The sequence below is a fragment of the Miniopterus natalensis genome, chromosome 3, assembly GCF_054644295.1.
Source record: "Miniopterus natalensis isolate mMinNat1 chromosome 3, mMinNat1.hap1, whole genome shotgun sequence".
Taxonomy (NCBI): Eukaryota; Metazoa; Chordata; class Mammalia; order Chiroptera; family Miniopteridae; genus Miniopterus; species Miniopterus natalensis.
Window position 1 is genome coordinate 36,381,049 of NC_142083.1, and position 27,540 is coordinate 36,408,588.

Here is a 27,540-nt window from a genome sequence, read left to right on the forward strand (position 1 = left end):
TATTTTGAGGAATATTGTTCTGTGAGATAGTAATAGATATTCGGAGGTGAAGAAAGACAAAAGGGTTGTTTGGTCAAAGAATTTTGGAAAACACTGGGTTAAGCACAATGAAACAAGTTTTGTTATTCAGTCATTTTTAAAGTTTTTAATGTTTATTATGAAGCCAAGTCTAGCAGTGGTTTTCTTACTGGGAAATAAATACCAGAATAACCTGGAAATTCTTTCCAAACAACATTCTCACCTCTTCCCACCCCCCACCCCCAGGTGTAGTGGAGGATATGTGTGTTTTGTAGTTTGAAAACATTCCCCAGGTGATCTGGTGCATCCCCACCTTCAGTTGAGAACTGCTAAAATAGAGTTTACAGGCTTCCCAAATTTATTTGGCCACAGAATATCTCTTTTGAAGACTACATATTAACATTTCAAAGATGAGAAAGACATTTCGAGAGTCTGTGGGCTAGATTGTAAAGTCTTCAGAAGTAAACTGCGGTTTTTGCTCTGCTGACTAATTGTTTTTCAGTTTTTGAAACACTTCTCCCTTGGCTTTTATGACACCCTTCTGGGTCTTCTTATTTTCTCACCACGATTATAGGTTTTAATTTGTGTTATCTTCAAACTCTGAAAAAGTTCATGTTTACCTGAAAAATGGTATAACACAAAGTTAACTTTTCTCAGTGCTATATTTCAGCATGTTTACTAAATCCATTTGTCTAGAAGCATTGCTGAACATTACATGATGAGTAACTTGCTAAATTTGGTTAGCTGAATTGAGATATCTTCTAAAAGGTCTTTCAATTTCAGCATATATATATGTATATGTGTCTGTATATATATTTTATATATGTAATTTTTTATATTTGCTACTCAGAAATTTCAAGACATTGAAGAAACCCATCTCATTCACATAAAGGAAATTATAGGATCCTTGTCAAATGCTGTAAAGGAAGTTCATTTGCAAATAGGCCAGGTAAGTTTTTACTCTTGATGAACTGATTCACCAACATTTTATGTTCATTTATGACTCTTCAGAAATCTGAAACTCATAACATGATACTGAATTATTTCAGATAAAAAAATGTGTTTACATGTATTAAATATAAAATAAACTGGATTTTAATTGGCCACCAAGGATGATGATTCAAAGTAATTTTTAAAATTAACTACGTTCAGTTCTCTTTACATTAAAATTCTGAAGTTACCAATTTTTTAATATATCTTTTTTTAAGTTTTACTATTTTAAAAGTTAGAGCAGCAGCTTCAGTAAGTTGTAGAACTTGTACATAGAAATTTTCCAAAAATATAAAAGAGTTTAATGATCACAATTTGGGATTCATTGAAATATAGTAGAGAAAGATGATGTCTGCTATTCTTTATTGTTAAAGATCTAAAACTGTTTTAATTGCCTGTATAATTTTTATTTATCATAAGGATTATGCTCTAAAACATTCCAAGAGGGAAACAGGAAGCTGCATTTAATTCTAAGGTCATGCAGCCATATCTTAAGGGGTTCATGTAAACAGTTGTTGGTGCCCACAGATCTAACACTGTATGTTAGGTAACAGAGCATGTTAAGTAAATGAAAGTTCTCAAAGGCTCTGGGTCAAAAAATACATATTTTTGGGTAATGAATTTTAATTGCTTTGTGGAAGTTTTGTCTGACATATAGTGAGAATATTTATGGAAAAAGAAAGAATTTATCTTTATCTCATTTTAATAGGTCCACGAGGAATTTATAAATAACATGGCTAACACTACAGTTGAAAGCTTGATACAAAAATTTGCTGAATCAAAAAGCACCGGGAAGGAAAGACCTGGTAAGATGATAAACTCTGCAAGGAAATGTATTTACATTTCCCATCAGCAACTAATGTGTTTGCCTTTAAATTCCAATACTGCAAAATGGAGCTTGGGAGATACCTGAAAATGTGTGTAAAATCTCAGGTATCATTTACTCTGTGTCTGGTGATATGTTAAAAATTAAGATTTTTGTTTTAACTTTTAGTGCTTAATAATTTAGTATTACTTAAAATGGTTATTACAACCTTTACTAACTTAATATATTGCACTTTATGTTTTTGAAAGTAAGTTAGCAACGGAAGGTCATTTAAAAAAGAGGAAGAGTTGGAGACAATATTGAGTGCTCAGAGCATTGAGGCCAATGAAGAACTCTTAAATTTAATAACTTTTTTTTTTTACTCACACATATATTTAACAAATCTATTAATTGAATGCTAAGAGTGTTCCTGGCACTGTTTTAGATACTGGGGATACACCAGTGAACAAATGAATACAAGAATCCTGATTCCTATTTTATGAATAGATGGTTATAGGTATTCAGAATCTTACTTTTTAAATAAGCATATTATGATACATCAAATATAATAAGTAGCTCATTCCCTTCTTTTCCCTTCTCCTGCTCATCATAGTCTTCCAGATTTCTTCAGTCTATTTGTTACTCTACCATGTTCTTGCCAGATATCTGTTTCACAGGTAAAAATAATTCAGTCCAGTAAAGAAGTTAAAGTATGGTTTGGAATTCAGGAAAATAGGTAAGTGATTTGTAGAGAAGTCTGGAACCATTTTTCTTCAGTACAGTTCACAGAACTAAGGCTTGAAACCTAAATCGCCTTGACTTCATTCTTCCTACATTCCATTAAGTTTCAAATCACACTGATTCAGTTATGTTAGTAGATTTTCCCTTCAGACCTTCTTTCCATGCCCTCTCTACCTACCTGATTAATTGTAGCATCAGGTTTCTAAATATTAGCACAGCAATCCATTGTACATTTTATAGCACATTCATGCTATGACTGTACAATTATGAACTCATAATTGCACTGCTTATAAATCTTTGACATTTTATTAAAGACAGAATGAAATTTAGATTCTGAACTTGCATTCAAAGCCTTTTAGGACCAGGCCTTGACCAGTCTTGAGTCTTATTTTCCATTATTACTTTTACAGATACCCTTTAGTACAGTCTGCCTGAACTGTTTGCTGTTTCCTGTACAAGTCCTTCTTTTCTCTTGGTACCTTAGTTGCTCTTATGTCCCTACTCTAGAAAATGCTATATCCCACTCCTTTCCCATCCCATATCTTTCCATTTATTTGTTTAAAGAATAAATTCTTAAAAAGAGTCAGGTCATGTGTTACTTCCTCCATCAAAAGTTCCTGAGAAATTTAACAGTACTTTTTTTGGCATTGTTGCTATCTTAAATTTTAAGTTGTACTTGTGAAGAAAAGTTACATATTTGATTCGCCTGTTTATGTGTAAATACATTTTTGATAAATTAATGACCAAATGGGTAAGGTTAGCGTATTAAGGTTGGAATGGATGGATTTGCTGTTTGAAAAGTCTTTGGTGAGCGAATAGTAAATTATGGTTAAAGTTTAGTGAGCACTTAACTCTGTGCCATGTACTATGCCAACCACTTTGCAGGCAAACTTTGATCTTCAACAACTCTTTGAGGGTAGGTACTACTATTCCCATTTTTCAGATGAGGGAAATGTTGAGAGGTTAAATGATTTGCCTAAACTAGTACATGGCAGAGCTGGGATTAAATGCCAGGATTCCAGTCCCCAAGGCCCATGTTTTGGAGCAATTAGAATAGAACTCAGTAGGTTTACATATATATAGAAAATAGGATGTTAAGACATAACTACAAAACAGTGAGAAACCCTAAAATTCCTTGAAAAGAGATTAAATTATAAGTGAAGACCAGTTAAGAGAGGTAAAAACAATTGGGGAACAAATAGAATTTTATGTAGAGCATTTAGAAGTGTTCATAGAATAAAAGCAAAGATATATTGGCTGGTTAAAAATGCCTTAGACAGAAATCTAAACAAGATTGGTAGATTGTATCATATTTTCTTATTTGTGGTACAGCACACTACTTAGTCCTGTAGTTTGTGGTCCACCTTTCCTAGCATTGAGACTTTTAAGCCTTAAGGCTCTTATCTGTAAAGTGGGGATAATAATAGTACCTACCTCATGGAGTTGTGAAGTTTACATGAGATAATGTTATATTTATTGAGTATTTAATGTTATTTTCAAAAATTAACGTTATTTTCAAAAATTAATGCAATCCTAATTAATAGGTAGTTAATAATGGGTTGTTTCTTTATAAATTTAAATTTCCTGGCCTCAAGATATACTAAGATGTAGAAAATTTCTGTAGCTAAATGGTGAAAAGGGAGTCCAAGAGTGGCAATGTCGTGAGCTTTCCTACAATCACTAGACCCAGAATTAGATAACTGATTCAGGATGACTATTGACATTGTCACTGACTTTCAAAAAAACTGATTCTAGACCTAACTTTAAAAAAGGAGGGGAGGGAGTGTGGGATTTAGTAGAAGGAAATATATTACTTCTCTAGTTGACTTGCTATGGGTGACTAGTTACCGCCCTTTCATATTTATTTGTTCAGCTTTTGGACAGATGAACAAACTAGTCTTGGAGCCCATTGCAATGATGAAAAATTTTGAATTTCTCAGAAAAATAGCAGTCAAAATTTTACATGTGATTGTATGGAATTCATAGGCTTAAAGGATTTTGCTTTCTAACATGTATTTAACCTTCAATTTGTATCCTATTGATTGCTATTAACATTTTATTTCTCCTGCTTTGTAAGAGCCCCCTCTGGTGGATGAATTCTTTCTTAAATTAGCTTTAGTCCTGTGGACTACACATTTTAAAAAGAGGCCCAGTTCTTTAAAAGCTTTGTAAACCTAAAGGTTAGCCTATTTCTCTTGTGCTGAAAAGTGACTGTTTTTTTTAGTCAATTATCTATTGAAAGATATAACCCCTAACTTTGTCTCTAATTATTGTGTCAGTCAAACACTTTGAGAACATTAAAATTTTTTTCCTATTCATTGAGACTATTTTATACTACTTATTACATGCAGTGACATTTTTGTCATTACTTTTTTGAGATATAATTGACATAATATTGTACTAGTTTGTAATGATTTGATATATGTATTTATTGCAAAATGGTTACCAAAATAAGTTTAGTTAATATCCATCCCCACACACAGTTACAGGTTTTTTTTCTTGTGATAACTTTTAGGAACTACTTTCTTACCGTTCAGATATACGGTACAATATTGTTAAGTGTAGTCACCATGCTGTGTATTACATCTCCAGGACTTTTTGACCTTATAATGGAAGTTGGTACCTTTTGACCACCTTTACCCATTTTGCAAACCCCCCACTCCTCACCTCTGACAAACACCAACCTGTTCTTCGTATTTTTTTTTAGATTCCACAAATAAATAAGATCATATAGAATTTGTCTTTCTGACTTATTTCAGTTAGCATAATACCCTCAAGTTCCATCCACATTGTTATAAATAGCAGAGTTTGCTTCTTTGTTATGGCGGAATAATATTCCATTGTATATATACACACCACATTTTCTTTATCCATTCATCTGTAAGTGGACAGTTAGGTTGTTTCTATGTCTTGGCTATTATAAATAGCCAAGTGAATATGGGGGGGTGCAGGTACCTTTTTGAGATAATGATTTTATATATTTCAGATATATACTTGAAAGTAGAATTGCTAGATCATATGGTGGTTCAATTTTTGTATTTTTGAGGAACCTCCATACTGTTTTTGACATTACTTTTTAAGTATAGTACTGCCTGGCTCTTCTGGAATTTGGGTCACTGTAATTGGATGCTTGAAATATCAAACACCGGTGGTCTGAAAGGGTCATGAATGAACAGGTATTTTCTAATTTTGAATATCTTTTTATGTTCTAATAAGATTATTCTAGTATTTCTACCTATTCTCATGTATTTTGTTTGCCAAAGGAGATTAAAATGCATATTTTTGAAGTTTCCTGGTTTATAGTCATTCTGCTAATTTTATTTATTTTATTTATTTTGAGAGTATGTTTATTAAAGCCGGAGACAGTGAAACAAGGAAGGGTCTAAGAAGAAGCAACAGGAGAAAGTCTAGGCAGGGCTGCTTTGGCTCTCTAGAAACGTTTGGGGAAAGAAGTGAGCCAAGGGGAAGCTGCTGGCAGCACACTGGAGAGTCAGAGAAAAGGAGGCCTTAGTAGACAAGACTTGGGAGTTAGCCTGGGACAGGCTGCTGCTGCCCAGTGGTCCCCTGACTGCAAGTCTTATGGGGACCCTTGGAGTTTAGAAGAAAGAAAATTCACTTGAAAAGGAGATTCGAGCGGGTGTGCCCCAAGGAGGGCGTGCCATCATTCTGCTAATTTTACTATATGTTGTTTATAATTCGTAAAAGTTAAACAAGTTTCTCTTTATAAGAAACAAAAGAGTGAGTAACTTAAACAAAATGAAAAGTTGGTAGGTCAGTGTTTAATATGTTTAAAGAAAAGGTTTTCTTGAAAAGCTCATCGTTTTTTCATTATATGGCAATATAGTTTTATAGCTTCCATTTTTTGACTTCCAGAGAAATGTTTGAAGATACAAATAGAAAAAGCATGAGAAAGGTAGATATAAAAAACAATTAGCCCAGCCCTAACCAGTGTGCTTAATGGTTAGAGCGTCGGCCCTCGAGCTGAAGGGTCCTGGGCTTGATTCCAGCCAAGGGCACACACCCTGGTTGCAGGCTCGATCCTTGGCCCCAGTCGGGGCACATGCAGGAGGCAGCCAGTCCATGTGTCTCTCTCATGTCAATGTTTCTCTCTTCCACTCTCTCAGAAAAGCAGTGGAAAAAATACCCTCACATAAAACAATCAGCCTTGCCAGCGGGGCTCGGGTGAGCATTGTCCCATGCACCAAGAGGTCACCTGTTTGGTTCCTGATCCCCAATAAGGAGTATGCGGGAGACAGTGGATTGATGATTCTCTTTCATCGATGTTTTTCTCTCTCCCTTCCTCTCTCTTTAAAGTCAATAAAAAATATTTTTTTAAAAATTAGCCCCACCCTGGCGGGTGTGGCTCAGTGGTAAGGATGTCAGCCGGAGCACTGAAGGGTCATGGGTTCAATTCCCAGTCAAAGGCACATATCTGGGTTGCAGATTTGATTCCTGGACCTGGTCGGGGTGCGAGTGGGAGGCAAGCAATCGATGTCTGTCTCTCCCACCCCCCTTTCACTCTCTCTGAAAAGTAAATGGTGATTCTCATGCAGGAAACATTGCACTAGAAGGTTCAACTAGGAGTTGAGATTTGGAAACACTGGATTGTGGGAATTTTTTCTACAAGCATTTTATTAAAGTAAATTTTCTTGAAGTGAAGTGGCATTGATGTTGTAACTTGTAAATGACTTGGCAGGCGAAAAAACTATGTATATAGGTATGTTTATAGAGAAAGAGAAAGCAAATATGGCAAAAGGTATTATTGTGTGTTTTTTTGTTTTGTTTTCCCCCCCAAAAGGTATTATTGTTAATCCTCATATCATTTATAAAAATGATATGACTTAGGTTCTCAAAGAGAAGGTAACTAGTCCAAGGTAATCAGCAAGCACACAGTAAAACCAGAAATTGAACCGTGCCCTTTGCATATCACCACAAGCTGGAGTTTGATGCTCATTTTCTTTATTTTTAAATATATCTTTATTGATTTCAGAGAGAGGAAAGGGGAGGGAGAGAGAGAGCTAGAAATATCAATGATGAGAGAGTCGTTGATCGGCTGCAGCCCGCAACCCGGGCATGTGCCCTGACCGGGAATCGAACCCCAATCGCCTGGATCCTAGGTCGACGCTCAACCGCTGAGCCACGCCCGGCCGGGCTGATGCTCATTTTCATGTTAGCTTGCCTGGTTCATCATCCCAGGCATGTAAGAATGTGGCTGTGTTTTGTTCCGCAGACCCAGGAGCAAGCGTGAGAATGTGACACTGACTCTCATTATTATGAGTCACATGTATCTTTTCTCTCCTCCCTCCACATCCCACTCCTCCTTTCCCTACCCCCTTCACTATCATTCTTTTTGTTAGACTTTGGGGTCTGTGCATGTCTGTATATTTTGCTTTGGCTTCTAATTAGAACCAAGCGTTCTGCAGTTTTAGTTGGGCCCATGTAGAAATATGCTTGATTTGAGTAGCCCAGATTTATTATTTGAGTTTTGAGGCTAGTTTTTAACTAGACAGAGTTACAAATTTGCCCTGTTGGTGGCCTGAGATTTAGAATTGATTCCAAAACAATGGGAGCTATTAAATATTTCAGATTTTTTATACTCTCCATCATTCCACAAAATATTAGTGGTGATTAAAGATTATTGTTAGCCTGGCTGGTGTGGCTCAGTGGTTGAGCATTTACCTATGATCCAGGAGATCGAGGTTCGATTCCCAGTCAGGGCACATGCCCGGGTTGCAGGCTCGATCCCTAGCGGGGGGCAGGGCATGCAGGAGGCAGCTGATCAATGACTCTCTCATCATTGGTGTTTCTATCTCTCTCTTCCCCCTCTCCCTTCCTCTCTCTGAAATCAATAAAAATGTGTGTTTTTTTAAAAAAGATTACTGTTAAATAAAATAAATTGTCTTTTCTCCTGTAACATTTCTTAAAAGTTTTGATTCAAATTAGATTAGGACGAATTCTTTAGGTGTTAACCTTTTCTGTTTCCTATTTTTTATAGCAATAATTTATTCCTACTTGATGATTAAAGCATCGTGTAAAAATTGTCTTGCTTTAGATAGTTGACCTCTTGGAGGCCTGCCTTTAATTTCTTCTGCCTTTAGTTGAACTCATGATGGCATTTTTAGATAATGTGTAATAGAGCATCAGGAGACAGAGCCAAAATGATCTTATTTGCTTTTATACAAACTAAATTGCTCGTGTGGCCTAGCATAAAATATCTAAGCGTTAAGAGCAGTTACTTATTTTGACAACAGAATTAATTGAGCCTAAAAAATTGAAATACCAGTTGTAGCAAACTATTCTTTCTGACTCTCACTGTGGCTTTGGGACTGTCAAGGGAAGTAACTTGTCTTATGATCAAATAGCAGAATGATGGGCAGTGGACAGCATTTGAGGGAGATGCTGAATAAACCTTCTACTTGTGAAAACTGTTTAGAAGTGACATGCTGCTAAGGGGGTCAGAGTGTGCATTGATACCCAGCTGAGCTGTCAGCTGGCACTGAGCCATGCACTCAACGCTTTCCCATGTGAAGCAGCATGTCATTTGAAAAGAAAATATTTTTCATGCCTGATTTATTGTATTTTTAAAAAAGATATATTTAGTTTTATTAGACCACAAACTGTTAGTATAGTGTGTCTGGTATAGGAAAAAAGGTATTGTGAAAAAAATTGTAGAATTTTGTTTAAAGGGATTATTTTTATTTTTATAGAGCTAATTAATGCTTTTACTATTTTCACAAACGTGAAGGTATCTGAAAATCTTAAAAGAACATGTACTATATTTGCTGAGGTGATGTTGTAAAAGTCTTTCTAGACATATTTTTACATATTTGTAAATAATGCAATTTGTTTGGCATTCATGTTTTGTTTTTCTCTCTAGAATAAGCCCATAGCCTGAGTATTAAAGATTCTGTGAATGGTTACTGGGCACAAATTATATGCTGTGTTACTGTGTAGAAGAATTTTTGATTAACCACATTTCTGGTTCTTTTTTGTAAATGCTCAGATTTATTTGACAGGTGGTTATATTCTCTCAAGCTTTATTATGAGTGATAAAACTCCTAATACATAATAAGCTGTTGGTAATTTAAATAGAAATTTTCCATTATTTTATTTTTTTAATTCTCACCCAAAGACATGCTAAGAGAGAGGTGTTGTGCAGAGTGAAACATCAATGTGAGAGAGAAACATCGGTCGGTTGCCTTCCAGACATGCCCAGACCAGGGTTTAAACTCACAACCCAAGTATGCACCCTGTCCTGGAATCAGACCTTCAACCTTTTGATGTACAGGATGATGCTCCAACCAAGCCACTCCAACTAGGCAGATTTTTCATTCTTTATAATATTTACACCAAGTACAAAGTTACTAATTATCAGATACACATAGTAAAGTTCTTTACCTTTATTTATTTTTCAGATCTTATCTCTGACAACTGTAACATAGGCCTTTAAAGGAATCTAAGAACAAGCTCATTTAATGAAATCTTAGCTTCCAGCTTTGCAGAGAGTGGACTTGCAGTCCTTAAATTTTTAATTGGGCCATTTTCTGACTTAAGTTCATATCATAAGATACCCTAGAGGTATTGCTGGTTAATTCATTAGGACCTTGTTTATCAACTCACTTTTTTATGATTGTTCTGCTTAGCACTAAATGTTAATCTCTATTTGAATAGAAACTGGTACTGAAGAAGTAAATCTTAGATTGGGGGAAATTTTAGCCAGTATTTTTAGATGCTCCTAGTTGTAGAGAAATCTTTCTTGTTAATCAGTGGTTTTCATTGATAATGGAATGATCACTAAGAACTCTGGTCATGAATTTGCACACAGTTATAGTTAAGCTTAATGTCTCAGAAGAAACAGTAATGAAATCCTCTATTATCTACTCTTTACTTCAAACTCTGTTTTTAAAGTTCTTGATATAACAGGTTGTATCAATCACCATTAATAAATTAAAAATTATTTCACAGCAATACTAGACTTATATAAATGTACATATTATAAAACAGGGCTAAAGTGATAATTTAAGGGAAGATAATTTTTTAATCTTGTATTTAGCTTTGGGGATAGTTCAGTAGAAGAGTAAGTAATTCATGCTTTTGCCACTTTCTTTACTACTTAAATAATTTGGTATTTTTATATATATGAAATATATTCTATGGCATTTAATGCTAGTCTCAGCAGACCTGTCATTTCAGGGCTATTTTAGCTGTTTTCTGATTTCTATTTTATCATCTCCCTTTGTACAATCTGTCACTCATGCAAGTGCTAAATTAATTTTCCTATAAAACCATTTTGCAGGTGTGTGTGTATCACCTTCTCACATGAGAACTCTTCCCATTGCCTGCAAATTGCAGTTTAAATTCCTCGACCTGTTATACAGTTAGAGCAGTGATTTTCAACCTTCTCATCTCATGGCACACATAAACTAATTACTAAAATTCTGCGGCACACCAGAAAATATATTTTTTGAGGATCTGACAAAAAATAAGTATAACTGATTCATTCACACAGGACAGCTATTGTTGTGTTGGCTGTTGTCATTTTTTAAATTTCACAATCTAAGGGAAAAGAGGTCAGTGCCCTGACTAAATAGTCAGGTGTTGCATGTTCTAAAAATTCTTGTGGCACCCCAGTGTGCCTCTTACAGCACACCAGTTGAAAATAGCTGAGTTAGAGATCTTGGTTGTAATTCTGAGCATCACCACTTAGCTAGTATATAATTAATTAATTTGTTCAGTAAATATAGAAAACCTATTATTTGCCTTTGACAGTGGCGAATGAGACAGGCAAGGTCCCAAGTGTACATTCTAGTAGTTTTACTATCTTGGCCTCCTGTCCTTCCCATGAGCACAACCGAGGTTTCAGCAACTGCCTCTTTCTATGTTTGTTTTCTCTCAACTATACTGCAAACTCCTTGAAAACAGAAACTGTATATTAAATCTCTGTGTCTTCAGTTCTGTGATATCATGTATAAAGGGCTTTCAGTAAATATGATCATAATAATAAGCTAGTCTCAATTATTTTCATTGTTAGGATTATTTGACTTTTAAAATTATTACTGATATTTTAATTAATACTATCAGATAACACTGTAACACTTTTCAGAACATTTAAAAAAATACAGTTGACCCTTGAACAATGTGGAGGTTAGGAGTGCCGATCCTCACACAGTCAAAGATCTGTATGTAACTTGACTCCCCAAAAACTTAAGTATCCATGGATGGATTGGTTCCTGAACCCCCAAGGATACCAAATTCCAGAGATGCTCAAATCCCCTATATCAAATGGTATAGATCAGTACATATAGTTGGCCCTCAGCATCTGCAAACTCCCGTGGATCAAAACAGTGCAGATATTTATTGAAAAAAATCTGCATATAAGAGGACCTGCACAGTTTAAACCCATGTTGTTTAAGGGTCAACTTCTATTGTAATAGGAGTTGATCTGATTGTTTTCTACCAGCTTTTTTTTTTTAAACTAGCAGTTGTTTATATATACACATATATTTTTTAGGCCTTATTGAATTTGAAGAATGTGACCCTGCTAGTGCAGTTGAAGGTAAGTTGACTAATTGCTGTATGTGACAACTAGCTAATATCTTCGGTTTATTGAACAAATAAAGAGGGGCTGCTATCCATGGTGTGAGCATGTTTATGGAATGATGTAAAAATAAACAGTAGGTTAGCTGAAAGGATTATTAGTGATTAGAATATATATTTTAAAAGATTAAATATAACATGTATTTGCTTTCAAATATACGTTGAGATTGTTTTCTCCATTGACATCTATTTTTAAACATTCTATTGTCAGAAATATGAAACTCATCACTGTACATTAATGTATAGTGCTTGTTCTATAGTAGGTAATGTTTCAGTAATTAATGAGGTTATGCATTAATGTTAATATTACCATCATTCAAAATGGGTGATGATTTGACTTGAGAAATGGTCTATACCCTTTCTATTTAAGTTGATCTTTTTCATAGTATGAAACCCAAGAAATGCCTGCTATTTTTGTCATGTTTTATATATCTTACTTGAGCTACTAGAAATAATTAGAAAGCAAACTTCTATTTTTTTCTAAGACCTGCATAAGAATTTGGAGAGATGGTTTGCTGTTGTGTGTGAGGTTACTATTGGAGCAGGCAGAAACTCTGGGGCCTAGACTTCTTATAGTTACTAGCTGTTTGTGAGCAGTAATGATTTAAATTCTCTGTACTTCAGCTTTCTTTATTGTAAAATGTAAATAGTAAATACTGCTCTATGAGAATAAAACTATTTGATTTTTAACCTTTAAAAGATGGCATTTAAATTCCCGTAGTGGGGTCTCCCAGCCGGAGCTTTTTTGGGCATTTAAATTCAGCTCTGCAGGCATTTACTTTTTTGCCTCTATCTTATCTATTTTTTGAGTTACTTATGAAAAGTAAAAACATTTATAAAGAAAATGTATTGTTTATTATTAAAGTTATCTTTTAATATATGTTACTGATGTTAAAAAATATAAAAATTACATTTACAATTTAAATTACATTTTGCCGGGAACTAAAGTTCCCTTTCGTCTGATAAAGGTTAAAATATTATAACATGCTATACAAATGTATGGTTTAGGGAGTTTGTTTTGCTTGAATGCAAGTACATTATTCTAACACACCTGAATTCTGTCTAATCCTGGCTATAGTGTTCACTAGTTATATGACACTGACATAAGGTATATAACCAAGAACAAAAAAATACCCTTGAGTTTCTTCATATATAAGATGAAAAGTTAGGTTAGGTTTGCTCTAGATCTCAAAAGAGTAAGCATCTAAGCTTTCAGTGCTGAACTCCATCAACAATTTAATAGTGTGACTGACCTTTAAAAATTAATTTGTCATGCAAGAAGAGGAGGAAGAACTGCCATATTAGGCAAAACAAAGATATTTGTTCCTCATTTATGGTAGGGTCCACTTACAACATTGTTTAATTAGAGATAACATATGGATGCCATAATTATGAGTTTTCCATGTGATACTATTAATGGATTTGTTGTGTCATCTTTTTATTTAAAACAACACATTTATATTTTGTGACCCTCTAAACAGGAAACATGATTTGACTTGTATTTATAATAAAACCTAATACAGTGAGTAACGTACCAACTTGGGGAATACTTAGAGAAGAAAAGAGAATTATATTGATGAAGTGAATGTTCTAAAACCTTCTGGTGACTAATAAGCTATGTTATGTTAACATAAGTCTAAACAGATTATAACTGCTTTAAATATTAGGGTTTAGCAATAGATACATTTATTTCTTTCATCCAAATTTAGTATTGACAGTTATGAGTAAATTATGTGTCAAGATACAAGATGTATTCATAAATTTATCAGGAACAGTTATGTTTCTGTAACAGTACACATTTATTTTAAGGTATAAAGCCAAGGAAGAGAAAGACTTTCGGTTTGCCAGGAATAATTAAAAAGGAAAAGGATGCAGAGTCTGTGTAAGTATGTTAAGTATGTCAACATCCTTTCTTTTGTGATAAATAATTAAGACTGTTTTGAATTTGAAAAGGAAAAATTCTTTCAGAAATAAACTCATTATATATGTTTAAGGAGTGAAAAATACAAACTTTTCTAAATATATTTGCCAACTCCTCTGGTTTTAGTGAAAAGTAATCACTTTTCTTATTTTAAAATTTCAAGATGAAGCTTTAATGTCTTAAAATTGAAACTTTAAAGATACTCTTATTTTGTAAAATTAAACACATATTTTAAAAAATTAAAAATTAGAGAAAACTATAAAATCTTTTAAGTCTTCATGCTTAAGAAAATCTGCAATCAACAATTTGTTGAAAATCCTTTTAGACAACTCTAAGCTTTTAGGGACACAGTCATTATGTGCAGATGCTACTCATCTTACAGTGGAGTTATGCCTTCGTAAACCTGTCATAATTGAAAATGTCGTAAGTCAAAATGCTTTTACTACACCTACCAAACGTCATAGCTTAGCCTTAAACGTGCTACCTTAAATATGCTCAGAACACAATATCCAAAAAACACTGGCAACACAGTACAGATGGATTCTGACTTAACAGTGGTTCAACTTATGATTTTTCAGCTCTACAATGATGTGAAAACAATACACATTCAGTAGAAATTATACTTCGAATTCTGAATTTTGATCCTTTCCCCAGCTGGGGATGTGCAGTACGATTCTCTCTTGTGATGTTGGGCAGTGGCAGCCCCACGTTCATGAGGTTAAATGACTGATACTCTACAGTGTACTATGTTGCCAGCGTTTTTTGAATATTGTGTTTTTGCATCTCATCGTGTCTGTAAAACATCCATCTGTGTCTCCTGCTTCTGGTGCGAAGAGGAAGGCAAATAAATACTCAAGACAGTTGCACAACTGTAAACTAATATAAGTATTCTGAGCACATTTAAAAAAGTAGGCTAGGCTAAGTAAACTATGATGGTCGTTAGGCTATTGTATTAAATGCATTTTCAGCTTACAGTGTTTTCAATTAATAGTGGGTTTATCAGGACATAACCCCATCATGAATCAAGGAGCATCTCTGTACACTGTAGCGTATTGATCTGTCATTAAGTTGAACCACTGTAAGTGGGGACCATCTGTATGCATAAATGGAAAATGTTAAATGTGGTAGGAAAGAAAGCCCTAACATATTTCAAACATTTATTCCAGTCATCATTTTTAGACAGAGATGGAATATAAATTCAATTTACCTTTTTTAAAAATAGGAAATTAGTATGCAAAGACCATATAATTTAGCATGTAAGAATTTCAACTAGGCTCAGTTGGTTGGCCCATCATCCCATGCACCAAAGGTCGAGGGTTCCATTCCTGGTCAGGGCACATACTCAGATTGTGGATTTGATCCCTGGTTGGGGTGTGTATGGGAGGCAGCCTATTGATGTTTCTCACATCGATGCTTCTCTGTCTCCCTCTCCCTTCCTCTCTCTAAAAATCAATAAAAATGTATATCATCAGGTGAGGATTTAAAAAGAATTTCAACTAGTAATAGTAGCTAAGTGAAGTTTTCTACCTTGAATACACATTAGAACTATCTAGGAAATTAAAATAAATATATCTATACCTGGCCCCGTCTCAGACCAATTTAATCAGATTCTTGGACAAGAGGCCCAGCATAGTTTTTGTTTTGTTTTGTTTTGTTTTGTCTTAAGCAGCCTGTGTAATTGATGATATACACCTGGGGTTGAGAATCATTGAGCTCTGATTAACCAGAGACAAGTGGAATTAAAGAAATCTTTCTTTCTGTAATTACTCAACCCAGTGAGATTGAAGAGACACTAGTTAAAAGTCTTAAGTGATTTGTTGACCCAGTAACATTGGCTGAAATTTTGTTTAAACTTCTCTAGCATAATCAGAACTCTCACGAGATTTAATGTTAATGGGCACTCATATTTGCAGTAAAAGAGAACAATTTGTGCATTGGGGGTTTTTTCCTACTACCTAGTTATATTCTTATCATCTGAGTTTCTTAGAATTTCTACCACTGTAAATATGTTTCGTCCTTTCTTCTAAATGGCATTTGGTTAATAAATTAAGACCAGTTGCATAGTGATTTATATCTATAGTTACCATCTCTTCTGTAAATGTCTTTTTAGAGCATTTGTGAAGGGATATTTTGCTAAGGGGATGGAACATACTCTCTTTTTATAACATAGGAAATACATTTTGAAGTCTAAACAGTTGATTTGAAAGTAAAATTTTAACACAGCCAGTAATCTGTTAGTGACTATATTATAAAGAGTAATGGCCGTAAGTTAAATATTTATTTTATTCTTTTTATTTTTTATTTTTTTAAAATATGTCTTTATTGATTTCAGAGAGAGAGGAAAGGAGAGGGAGAAAGAGAGACAGAAACATCAGTGATGAGAGAGTCTTTGATGGGCTGCCTCCTGTATGCCCCCTACTAGGGATCAAGCCCACAACACAGGCATGTGCCCTGACTGGGAATTGAACCGCCATCTCCTGGATCCTAGGTCAATGCTCAACTGCTAAGCCGTGCCTGGCCAGGCAATATTTTTATAATGTATGTTTTTCACAGAAGTTCATTCAGGGACTTACTATATTTTTATATACTTGTGTTTTTAAATAATTTTTCATGATGATTATTTTCCCAGTATGATCATTAGGCGATTGGATATTGGAATATTTTTATCAATGAGAATGCCAGGGCAGAAAATTATTCTTAAACCACTGTACCATGATTGCCTTCTTTCAATACTTCTGGCAGAAAAAATGTTAGAATTCACTTTGCTTAAAATGCCCCAGGCTCTTGGCAAACTTATCCTCATAGCCTGAAGGCTTTTGAAATACCAGTAGTTGTGAATGAGGGGTTCTGCTTAGACAGGGCTCTTTCTGGGGCTCCATCTGCACATTGCATAGAGCCTGCTGTGGAGGCAAACAGATGAATGTTTTCACACACACACTGAAGAGCTCTGGCTTCATGCCAGAGAATAAACTCTATGGAACTTGTATATGTGCTTTTATATTTAAATGTTATCTTTTCAATAAAGGTAGAAAGTAGAAATGGTCTAACATTTTAATTGATTTGGTTCTGTACAGGGATTGAATTGTTATTATTGCAGTGCCTTTTCTGGTGAAACATTTCTCAGAGTATACATAGGTTTCCTCATTTACCAATAGTAAGGGAGCTCTTTTTAAAAACTTGCTATTTTAAGTCGATATAAAGACATGAGATTTGTATTTACCCTGTCCCTTTGGAGCTTCAGTTTGGAGTAAGAGCAGTGTAGTCATCTTACACTTTTTTCATTTATTCAGTCTATTCCATTCTGTGTTCCTGTAACAAACATTTTCACTTTGTAGATTTTTCTGCTTGTGCTTAGTCTTTGATTAGAGATTACTCGTTTATCTTGTACATTAATTTATTATGAACAATTTTATTGTTCATTTGGCTCTTAAGGTGTACATAATGCCTATGTGTTCAGCCTGTTAAAGTGGCACATTTTGATACCATGTGCATTATCTGTCTCAAGCCAAAGAATATATAACTAATCCAAATACCTTTTAAATATGCACCCTAATTTGTGTTTGTGAATTTTTAAAGAATGCATGCATAGAAGTTTTTCTAACCTTATTCCTCATGGCTTCAGTGTCTTTAATTTTACATTTTTAGGTTAATTGAGAAAGTTGGTTTTTATGTTTTAGTTTTACTTTTAAAGTAATAGTTTTTGCTTATTTTTATCCAAAGTCATATTTGTTTATCAATTAAATGATAAAATACCAGTTCTGAACTACATATTACATTAGACTAGAAAGCTATTCCAAATGGAAGTCTACCCATTTAACAAATTTGGAGAAAATTGGTTTTGAAACCTTTTAGATAGACTAGCTTATAGAAAGTACTGCACTGTAAAACTTCAGTTTTGCAAGTATAAACTTTTTTTTACACTTTCTCTCCCTGAAGAATTAAGTCAGTAGAAATCCCTGTAGGACTGACATTTTCCTTGATGTGATTCATGTGTATATTCACGGAAAAGAAGTACTTTTGAAAGTGGTTTTAGAAATACTTGTGTTTTATTTTGTCCTGTATATGGGTACAGGAATGCCTTCTTTTGAATTTTAAAATCATTTGGTTTTTTTAATCTTCATGAGATGATTTCTCTAAGTATTTTTTGTAGAGTTTAAGTAAAAGTTATGCTTAAATGCCAAGGTAGTATGATTATCAGATCGTTCTAATAGTTGAATATTTCTAATACTTTTTTTGTTTTAATAGGGAATGCCCTGACGCAGATTCACTTGTAAGTAGATTTTACTTTGATATAAACAATTTAAATGAGCTGTTTTCATTAGCAAATACCCAGCATATTTAAGTTGAATTGTTTACAAATCTTTCCAAGGAAAATACTGATTATGTTATTGTAAACTCACTATTAAAATTATTTTACAGATGCATTTTTGGCTTTATGTTGCCAGATGCTTTCCTATTAAATACAAGGTGTTTCTAACTACCTTTGAAAAGTGGACATTTTACTTTTAAAATTGGAGTAATGCCATAGCATATTGCTTTTTTGGGGAAAATGTGTCAGATCTCAAATGTGCTTACTTTATTTTAAAATATGGTGCTGTTATTATTTATTCTTAGATCTGTTAAAAATAATACTTCATCTGTTCATGTATTTTAAGTTTTATTTAAGAGATTGTCATTTTAGAAAAAATAACCATGGTTAGTACTTTTCTGTGCTTTTTGTTTTGTTTTTTAAAAAGATTTCTTTTATTTTTTATTTAAGTGTATTTCTTTATATATAATTAAAGAAGATATCAAATGGAGCTCCCTGTGGTTACAGTGGAAGAGTAAATTTACCAAATGGTATAAGCAGTGTGTAAACAGACAACATTTTTCGAACTGCTCTTTAAACACTGGTTATGTTGATAAGTGTAGTAGAGCCAAACTATCCATTTCCTCTGCTTATTGTTTTTGCTTGCATAACCATTGTTTCTTTTGGCCCCAAAACAGTTTCATCTTTTACAGCACAATGGTATATCAAAATAAAGAACTAGATATTTTGTGAAACACTGTGTTTTATATTAAGATAAAACTAGTATTTTGTTTTCATATTTCAGCTTTAAAATAAGAAAACTATTATTTGTTAATAAATTTATACTTAAAATAATGAAATAGGTTCCTAATGAGCTCTAGGAATCATCAGAGTGTTTTTGGAGTTACATTTACCTTACCATTTGCCTGTTATGGTACCCTTGGTTTATTATTATTAATTAATGAAAAAGTGAGCAGATGTGTTTGACATTTACTTTTTGTACTCATGCATTTTATTTCTGAATTAATTTGTGTGATGGTTACATTGCATGAAATGCTTTAGTACTTCATGTTTTATATATACTCCCTTAAAACATTATTAATTCTCTCAGCTCATTGATACTATTCTATAATGATCAGTATTAACCAATTTTGTTAGTCATTACTTATCTGGAATTAGAAAAGGGCTTTTAAAGAGGACACAAAATTCTTACCCATATAAGAAATGATTGGTAAATTTGTGTAGAAATAAAAAAATTATAAAATTAGAAGAAATACAGCATAGAAGGATTTGAATAACTGAAGATAAATTGGCAGAGTGTATTTGCAAGACACATAACAAGGGGCTAATGACTTTCCGTTGTAAAATTTTTATACAAATCACTATAAAAGGTAAGCAAGCACCCAAAATGAAAAGGGCATTAAATAAAAACAAGCAGTTTTCATAAAAAGAAATAAAAATTGTGAAATGTTGTTCAAAATACTAGTCTATTCTGATGCAAATTAGAATGAAATGACTGTGTTCACCTATATCATATTGGCCAAAGTAGGAATGCAAATTGGTAAGTCTGCCTTGTGGATAGTTAGCGGTATCTCCCCAAATAAGAAATACATGTTCTTTTGACCCTGCAATCCTACTTATTGGGGTTTACTGTTGTGACTATATTCACAAACCTATATGAGATTCATCAAATAAATGCATAAAAAGAAGAGGAGGGAGAGAGGTAGAGATAATTGTTTATATTAGAAAAAACTGAAAACATTAAAGCATCCACCAAGTTGGGATTGGTTAAATTATTATTATTATTATTTTCAAATATATCTTTATTGGTTTCATAGAGAGGAAAGGAGAGGGATAGAGAGATAGAAACATCAATGATGAGAGAGTCATTGATCGGCTGCCTCCTGCACGCCCCCTACTGGGGATCCAGCCCGCCACCTGGGTGTGTGCCCTGACAAGGAATTGAACCCTAATCACCTGGATCCTGGGTCGATGCTCAACCACTGAGCCACGCCCAGCTGGGCGGGATTGGTTAAATTATTAAACATTCACTTGATGAAGTAACAGATGTTACAGTTACCTTACTCTGTGTCTGCTGACATGGAAAGAGCTTACCAGGTAAAAACAAATAGGAACTTTTAAGTAATCGCTGTTTTAAAAATATAAATGTGTGGGTACAGTAGTCCCTCCCCATCCATGATTCTGCCTTCTGTGGTTTCAGTTGCATGTTCATTTGCGGTTAGAAAATAATGGAAAATTCCAGAAATAAACAATTCATAAGTTTTAAATTGCGTGCCATTTTAAATAATGAGATGAAATCTCACGCTGTCCTGCTCCTTCCCACTTGGGATGTGAATCATCCCTTTGTCCAGCATATCCATGTTGTAGATACTGTCCACCCTTTAGTCTTGGTTGTTATCAGTTTGTAGCCATCTTGTTTATCAGTTTGACTGTTGCGGTATCACTGTGCTTGAGTTCAGGTAATTCTCATTTTACTTAATAATGCCAAATTCACATAACTTTAATTGTAGTGTATTGTTATAATTGTCATATTTTATTATTTTTGTTGTTAATCTCTTACTTTGCCTAATTTATAAATTAAACTTTATCATAGGTGTGTATGTATAAGAAAAACCGTGTGCATAGTGTTTGGTGATATCCATGGTTTCAGGCTTCCACTGGGGGTCTTGGAACGTATCCCCTGAGGTTTTTGGCGGGGACTAGTGGATATGTGTTCTGTTTTTAAAAGAGAATGAGTTACAAGACACTTAATTTTGCTTACCTTTGGGGAGAAGGGTTACAATGGTGCTAAGCAGTGAAAGGAGGCTTGCTTTTTTGTTTCCTTTTATTTATGGCTAGTTTTACTAATTACTTGTAAAAATATCAGTAGGCTGCCTTGGCAGGGAAATTGTTTATTTTCTTTTTGGTTTAATGTCTATGTAACTTAAAAAATTATTTTGAAGTCCTTTGTACTTTGAAAGTTGACCAAGGAAGTGTGAATTGCTCTTTTCTTTTGGTTTTGGCCAATTTCCCCAATCCAGACAGAGAGATTGAGAAACATTCCATTGACTTCTGTTCTGTATTCCAATATATGTTTTTAAATCACTACTGCTATCCACAATCCACCAAAACTGCCTTTAGGATTGGTGGAAGTAAACTGCTCTTTTCTTCTTCATTCTGCTTTTGACTTAGTGCTTTGCTCTAGAAGTGTTGGGTCCTAATATAGAAATTATGGATTGAATGGACCAAAGTGTCAACAGGGTAGAGTGATAGGTGGTTTTTTATTGTAATTGAATTTATTGGGATGACATTGGTTTCCAAAACCATACAGATTTCAAATGTAAACTCAATTAAAATATCATTTGCATACTGCAGCTCATGCCCATTTATTTCCCCAGGCAAAAAGGCAAAGTCTCTTTCTGTCCCCTTTGTCCACCTCCACCTACCTCCGTAGCCCCCTTTCCCTCTCTGTATCACAACACTGTTGTCTATGTCTGTGTGTTACATTTATATTTTATTCCCTTCACTTTCTTTACTCCAGCCCCCAGCCCTCTCTACTCTCACAACTGTCAGTCTGTTCCATGTATCCATGCCTCTGTTTCTGTTTTGTTTTTCACTTTATTTTGTTCATTAGATTCCCATATAAGTGAGATCATATGGTATTTCTCTTTCTTTGACTGGCTTATTTAATTTAGCATAATAATCCACGGGTCCTTCAATGCTGTTGCAAAAGGTAAGAGTTTCTTCTCTTTTATAGCCACCTAGTATTCCATTGTGTAAATGTCCCACAGCTTTTTACCCAGTCATCTACTCATGGGAACTTGGGGCTGTTTCCAGATCTTGGCTATTGTAAATAATGCTGCTATGAACATAGGGATGCATATATCCTTTCTGATTGGTGTCTTGGGATTCTTAGGATACTTTCCCAGAAGTGGAATTGCTGGGTCAAAATGCAGTTCCATTTTTAATTTTTTGAGGAAACTCCATCCCATTTTCTACAGTGGCTGCACCAGTCTGCATTCCCACCAGCAGTGCATGAGGGTTCTCTTTTCTCCACATCCTCACCAGCACTTACTGTTTGTTGATTTATTGATGATAGTCATTCTGATAGGGGTGATGTGATATCTCATTTTTGCTTTAATTCACATCTCACTGATGATCAGTAATGTTGAGCATCTTTTCTTATCTATTGGCCATTTGTATGTCCTCTTTGGACAAATGTCTATTTAGGTCCTTTGCTCATTTTTTAATTGGATTGTTTTTCTTCCTGGTGTTGAGTTGTATAAGTTCTTTATATCTTTTGGAAATTAACCCCTTAATCAGATGTATCATTGGCAAATCTGTTCTCCCATTCAGTGGGTTCCCTTTTCATTTTGTTCATGGTTTCCTTCACTGTGCAGAACTTTTTTAGTTTGATGTAGTCCCATTTGTTTACTTTTTACTTTTTTCCCTTGCCCAAGGAGATGTATTGGCAAAAATATTGCTGTAAGAGATGTCTGAGATTTTATTGCCTGTTTTCTTTTAGAATTTTTATGGTTTCATAATTTACATTTAACTCTTTTATCCATTGTGAGTTTATTCTTGTATAAGGTGTAAATCGGTGGTCTAGTTTCATTTTTTTGCATTTACCTGTCCAGTTTTTCCAACACCATTTATTGGAGATACCTGTCTTTATTTCATTGTATGCTCTTACCTCTCTTGTCAAATATTAATTAACCTTAGAGATGTGGGTTGATTTCTGGACACTCTGTTCTGTCCCATTGATCTATATGCCTGTTCTTATGCCAGTACCAGGCTATTTTGATTACCATGGCCTTGAAGTATATTTGGTATCCAGTAGTGTGCTACCTCCAACTTTGTTCTTTCTCAAGATTATTGAGGCTATTAGGTCTCTTTTTTGGTTTCATATAAATTTTTGAAATATTTGTTCTCAATCTGTGAAATATTTCACTGTTGTTTTAATAGGAATTGCACTGAATCTATAGATTGCTTTGGGTAGTGAGGACACTTTAATGATGTTAATTCTTCCAATCCACGAACGTGGTGTATGCTTCCACTTATTTGTATCTTCTTCAGTTTCATTCTTCAGTATCCTGTCATTTTCCAAGTACAGTTCTTTTACCTCCTTGGTTAAATTTATTCCTAGGTGCCCTGGCCTGTTTGGCTCAGTGGTCAGAGCGTTAGCCTGAGGACTGATGGGTCCCAGGTTCGATTCTGGCCAGGGGTGCATACCATGATTGCGGGCTTGACCCCCCCCCCCCGCCCCGGCCCCAGTTGCAATGAGTGCAGGAGGCAACCAGTCGATGTTACTGCCTCACGTTGATGTTTCTCTCTCTTCCTTTGTGCCCCCTTTCTCTTCCACTCTCTCTGAAGAGCAATGGAAAAAATATCCTCAGGTGAGGATAAAAAAAATAAATTATTCCCAGGTACCTTGTTTTTTTGTTGTTGCAATAGTAAATAGGATTATTTTCTTAGTTTCTCTTTCTGATAGTGTGTTATTGGTGTATAAAAGTGCCACCGATTTTCAAATAGAGTGGGACCTCGGTTCTCAAACTTAATTTGTTCTGGAAGGCTGTTCAAGAAGCTATTTTTGTTCAAAAACTGAATAATTTTTTCTTACTAGAAATAATATAAATTGAATTAATTCATTCCAGACCCTCAAATTCCCTGTTCTAATCTTTCTTACGTACAGTACATGTCTAATGTACCGTTTAATCTATAAACAAACACTTATTTTCTTAAATTTATTGAACCACCCCCTGCTAGCCTTAAGGAAATCACTTTCAGCACTTGTTCCATGGGTGTCCCTTTCAGGAGGTCAGTATGTGGCATCTTCCCTTTTTCATATATCATTGCCTCTGAAATGCTGTCATTGGCTAACTACTTTTCGTTTATGCAAATCAACAGTTTTTCTACCTCTTCAGTTGCCTGGGATCATTTCTTTCACGCCCTTAGCAACATTAGCATTCTTGATGGCCTCTTTATATTTTAAAATTGTGCCAGCAACAAAAGCAAAAAACAACCCACAAAAAAATATCCACAGCACAATCTCCTGAGATGTCAACAAGGCAAGGTTTAGCTGTAAACTAACTCATACTGGCGCATACTGTTCTCCGTTTGTGGCCTGACATGCTTTTTGTCATGCTGATGTATCATCATGAAAGGGTTGTCAGGTGGAGAACGGAAGTTAACTGAGACATTTTTCTGTGAACAACTTGGTTGAGAACTGAATTGTTCAAGATGGGAGATGTTTGAGAACCTAGGTTTGACTATTAATTTTGTAACCTGCTACTTTGCCAAATTCATTTATTAGATCTAATAGTTTTTTGATGGAGTCCTAGAGTTTTCTATGTATAATATCATTTCACCTGTAAATGACAGTTTTACCTATTCCTTTCCAATTGGATGCCTTTTATATCTTCTTGTCTGATTGCTGTGGCTAGTACTTCCATTACTATGTAGAATAATTTTGTTGCGTATATATTTTTAAATTGTTGGGGGTGTATCTTTGGGGTGAATTCCTTGAAGTGGAATTCCTGGGTGGAAGAGTAAACACACATGTATTTTTGTTAGATATTTTTAACCTCTGGCAACCACTAATCTTTTCTCCATTATTATAATTTTGTCATTTTAAGAGTGTTGTTTAAGTGGAATCATAATGTGTGTAGCCTATTGAGATTCCCCCCCCCCCCCCCCCCCCCCACTCAGCACAATTCTCTGGAGATTCATCTAGGTTGTTGTGAGTTTGAATGGTTCATTCCTTTCTTTGCTGAGTAGTATTCTGTGGTATAGATATACCAACGTTTGTTTAACCTTTCACCTCTTGTAGGACATTTAGTTGTTCCCAATTTTTGGCTATTAGAAATAAGTCGCTTTGAACAGTCATGTACAGGTTTTTGTGTGGATATAATGTCCCTCTCTGACCCTGGTAATTTTCTTTCTGAAGTCTGTTTTGCCTAATAGTAAGGTAGTCACTCTACCTATTTTTTTTCCTTAATTAATGCTTGCATGGTATATTTTTTTATTTTTTTACTTTCAACTTACCTGTGTTGTTATATTTGAAGTGAATTTCTTGTAGATAGCACATAGTTGGCTCATTTAAAGAAAATCCATTCCACCAATCTCTGTCTTTTGTTATATCTGGACTGTTTATATTTAATATAATTATTGACCTGTCAGGACTTAAGCCTGCCATTTTATTTTTTGTTGTCTGTTTGTTCATTTTCACTTTTTTCTTTTCCCTTCCTTCTGTGGTTTATTTGAACCTTTTTAAAATTCCACTTTATGTATAGTTTTTGAGTATCGCTTTGTATAGCTTTTTATTTTATTTTATTATTTTTTAATCCTCACCTGAGGATATTTTTTCCATTGCTTTTCAGAAAGAGTGGAAAGGAGAGAGAGACAGAGAACAGAGACAGACATTCATGTGAAAGACACATTGACTGGTTGCCTCCTGCATGCGCCCTTACCCGGGCCAGGGGTGGAGTCTGCAATTGAGGTACGTGCTCTTGACTGGAATCGAACCCCAGACCCTTCTGTCTGCAGGCCGATGCTCTATAACCATTGAGCTAAACTGGCCAGGGCTGTATAGCTTATTATTATTATCTCTTTTTATCCTCACCCAAGGATATTTTTTCCATTGCTTTTCAGGGAGAGTGGAAGGGGGGGAGAGAGAAAGAGAGAGACATTGATGTGAGAGACACATCGGCTGGTTGCCTCTAGCACGTGCCCAGACCAGGGGTTGGGGATCGATCCTGCATCCGAGGTACGTGCCCTTGGCCAGAATGGAACCTCTGGGACCCTTTAGCCCTTGGGTGGACACTCTGACCACTTAGCCAAACTGGGTAGGGCTGTATAGCTTTTTAAAAGGTTACTCTTGGTCATTCTCCAGTACCTTCATGTAGTTGTTTATGTATTTTAACCAGAGTTTATAGTTGTAATCTGTAGGAAGTTGATCCAGAAGCAACTTACTTGGTCCTAGAGAAAACAGCTCAGTATTTTTTTTTTTTTTATATGACATCATACTTTATAGCATATTATAAACAAATTTAAAAGTAGTATCAGCAAATCCCAGGTAGGACTTCTAAAAATCTGGTATGTTCCTAGGGTACTTGGGAATAGGAATAAAGTATTTTGGAAAAAAAAAATTATTTCTAATGAGTCTACATTTGGCTAAGTTTATTTTAAAAGTATTTTTAAGTGTTATTTGCATATTAGTAATATGTAGAAATCAAAGAAAGTGCTCTATTTCTAAGGTCATAACTACATCACTGGTCATATTTTTATCTAGGTACTCTGCTCTTTACCCTATATTAGATTTTTTACTTCTAGACTTTAATCCAGCCTGGTAACTCCCTGCTGGCTACATCAGACTGTTTATTCGGTTTAGAAACTAGAGCCATATAAAATTCTCCTTGATCTTGTGCTGTGCCTGACACAGATTAGCAATCCTTTATATTTCTCTTGCTGAGGTTTAGCAAGTGATTGGAAAAAGAACGGTAAACTTTACCAGCAGAAGGGTATTGACTTCCCAATAACAACTGGTACCCTGGCATTTCTTGGCAGTCTTTTTCTTCTCTTTTCATTTAAAAAATTTTTATTTTGAAATAACTTTTAACTTACAAAAAAACATGCAAGACTAAAATAGTACAAAGAACACCTTTATATTCTTAAACACCTTGCTGACCGGCCACAGGATAACTTGTGTCTGCACTTACATTAATTTAAGTAATTTTAAACACCTTGCTGAGCAAAGTAGCCGGCCACATGGGCGAGTTCTGGCTTGAAATAGCCAGTCAGCAAGATGTTAACTTTTTTTTACATTTGTTTTAACATTTGCATTCTCCCTACATATGTTCATGTGTTTATGAATGTAAATGTATTTTTCTGAAAGTAGAAATGTCTCTTACCTAGTTACAAGAGCATACTTAGAGCAGTGTCTCTCCCTCCTGTATTCCTTCTGCTCCATCACTACCTTGTAGATGACCAACCTCGTGTTTTGATATATCCATCCAGTGTTGTTGTTTGTTTTTTCCCATAAAGATTAGCAGACATGCATATGTTTTTTAACTTTCCTTTTTCTTACTTAAAAGACATTACACTATATATGTTCTTTTGTACCTTTTTTTTTAAGTTACTATTTTCTGGAAGTGCTCCATATCAGATCACAGAAACCTGTCT

At 34.7% G+C, this 27,540-nt stretch overlaps 1 protein-coding gene across 2 annotated transcripts in view; it reads left to right on the plus strand.

Annotated features, from left to right (window-relative positions):
* Window positions 1–27,540, plus strand: part of FCHO2 (FCH and mu domain containing endocytic adaptor 2) — a 102,314-nt gene that overhangs the window by 38,962 nt on the left and 35,812 nt on the right. For both annotated transcript variants that reach the window (XM_016214433.2, XM_016214432.2), the window contains exons 7-11: window positions 869–967; window positions 1,718–1,814; window positions 12,066–12,110; window positions 13,961–14,033; window positions 18,318–18,342. In XM_016214433.2, the coding sequence (XP_016069919.1) occupies window positions 869–967; window positions 1,718–1,814; window positions 12,066–12,110; window positions 13,961–14,033; window positions 18,318–18,342 (339 nt within the window). The remainder of the gene's footprint in view (window positions 1–868; window positions 968–1,717; window positions 1,815–12,065; window positions 12,111–13,960; window positions 14,034–18,317; window positions 18,343–27,540) is intronic.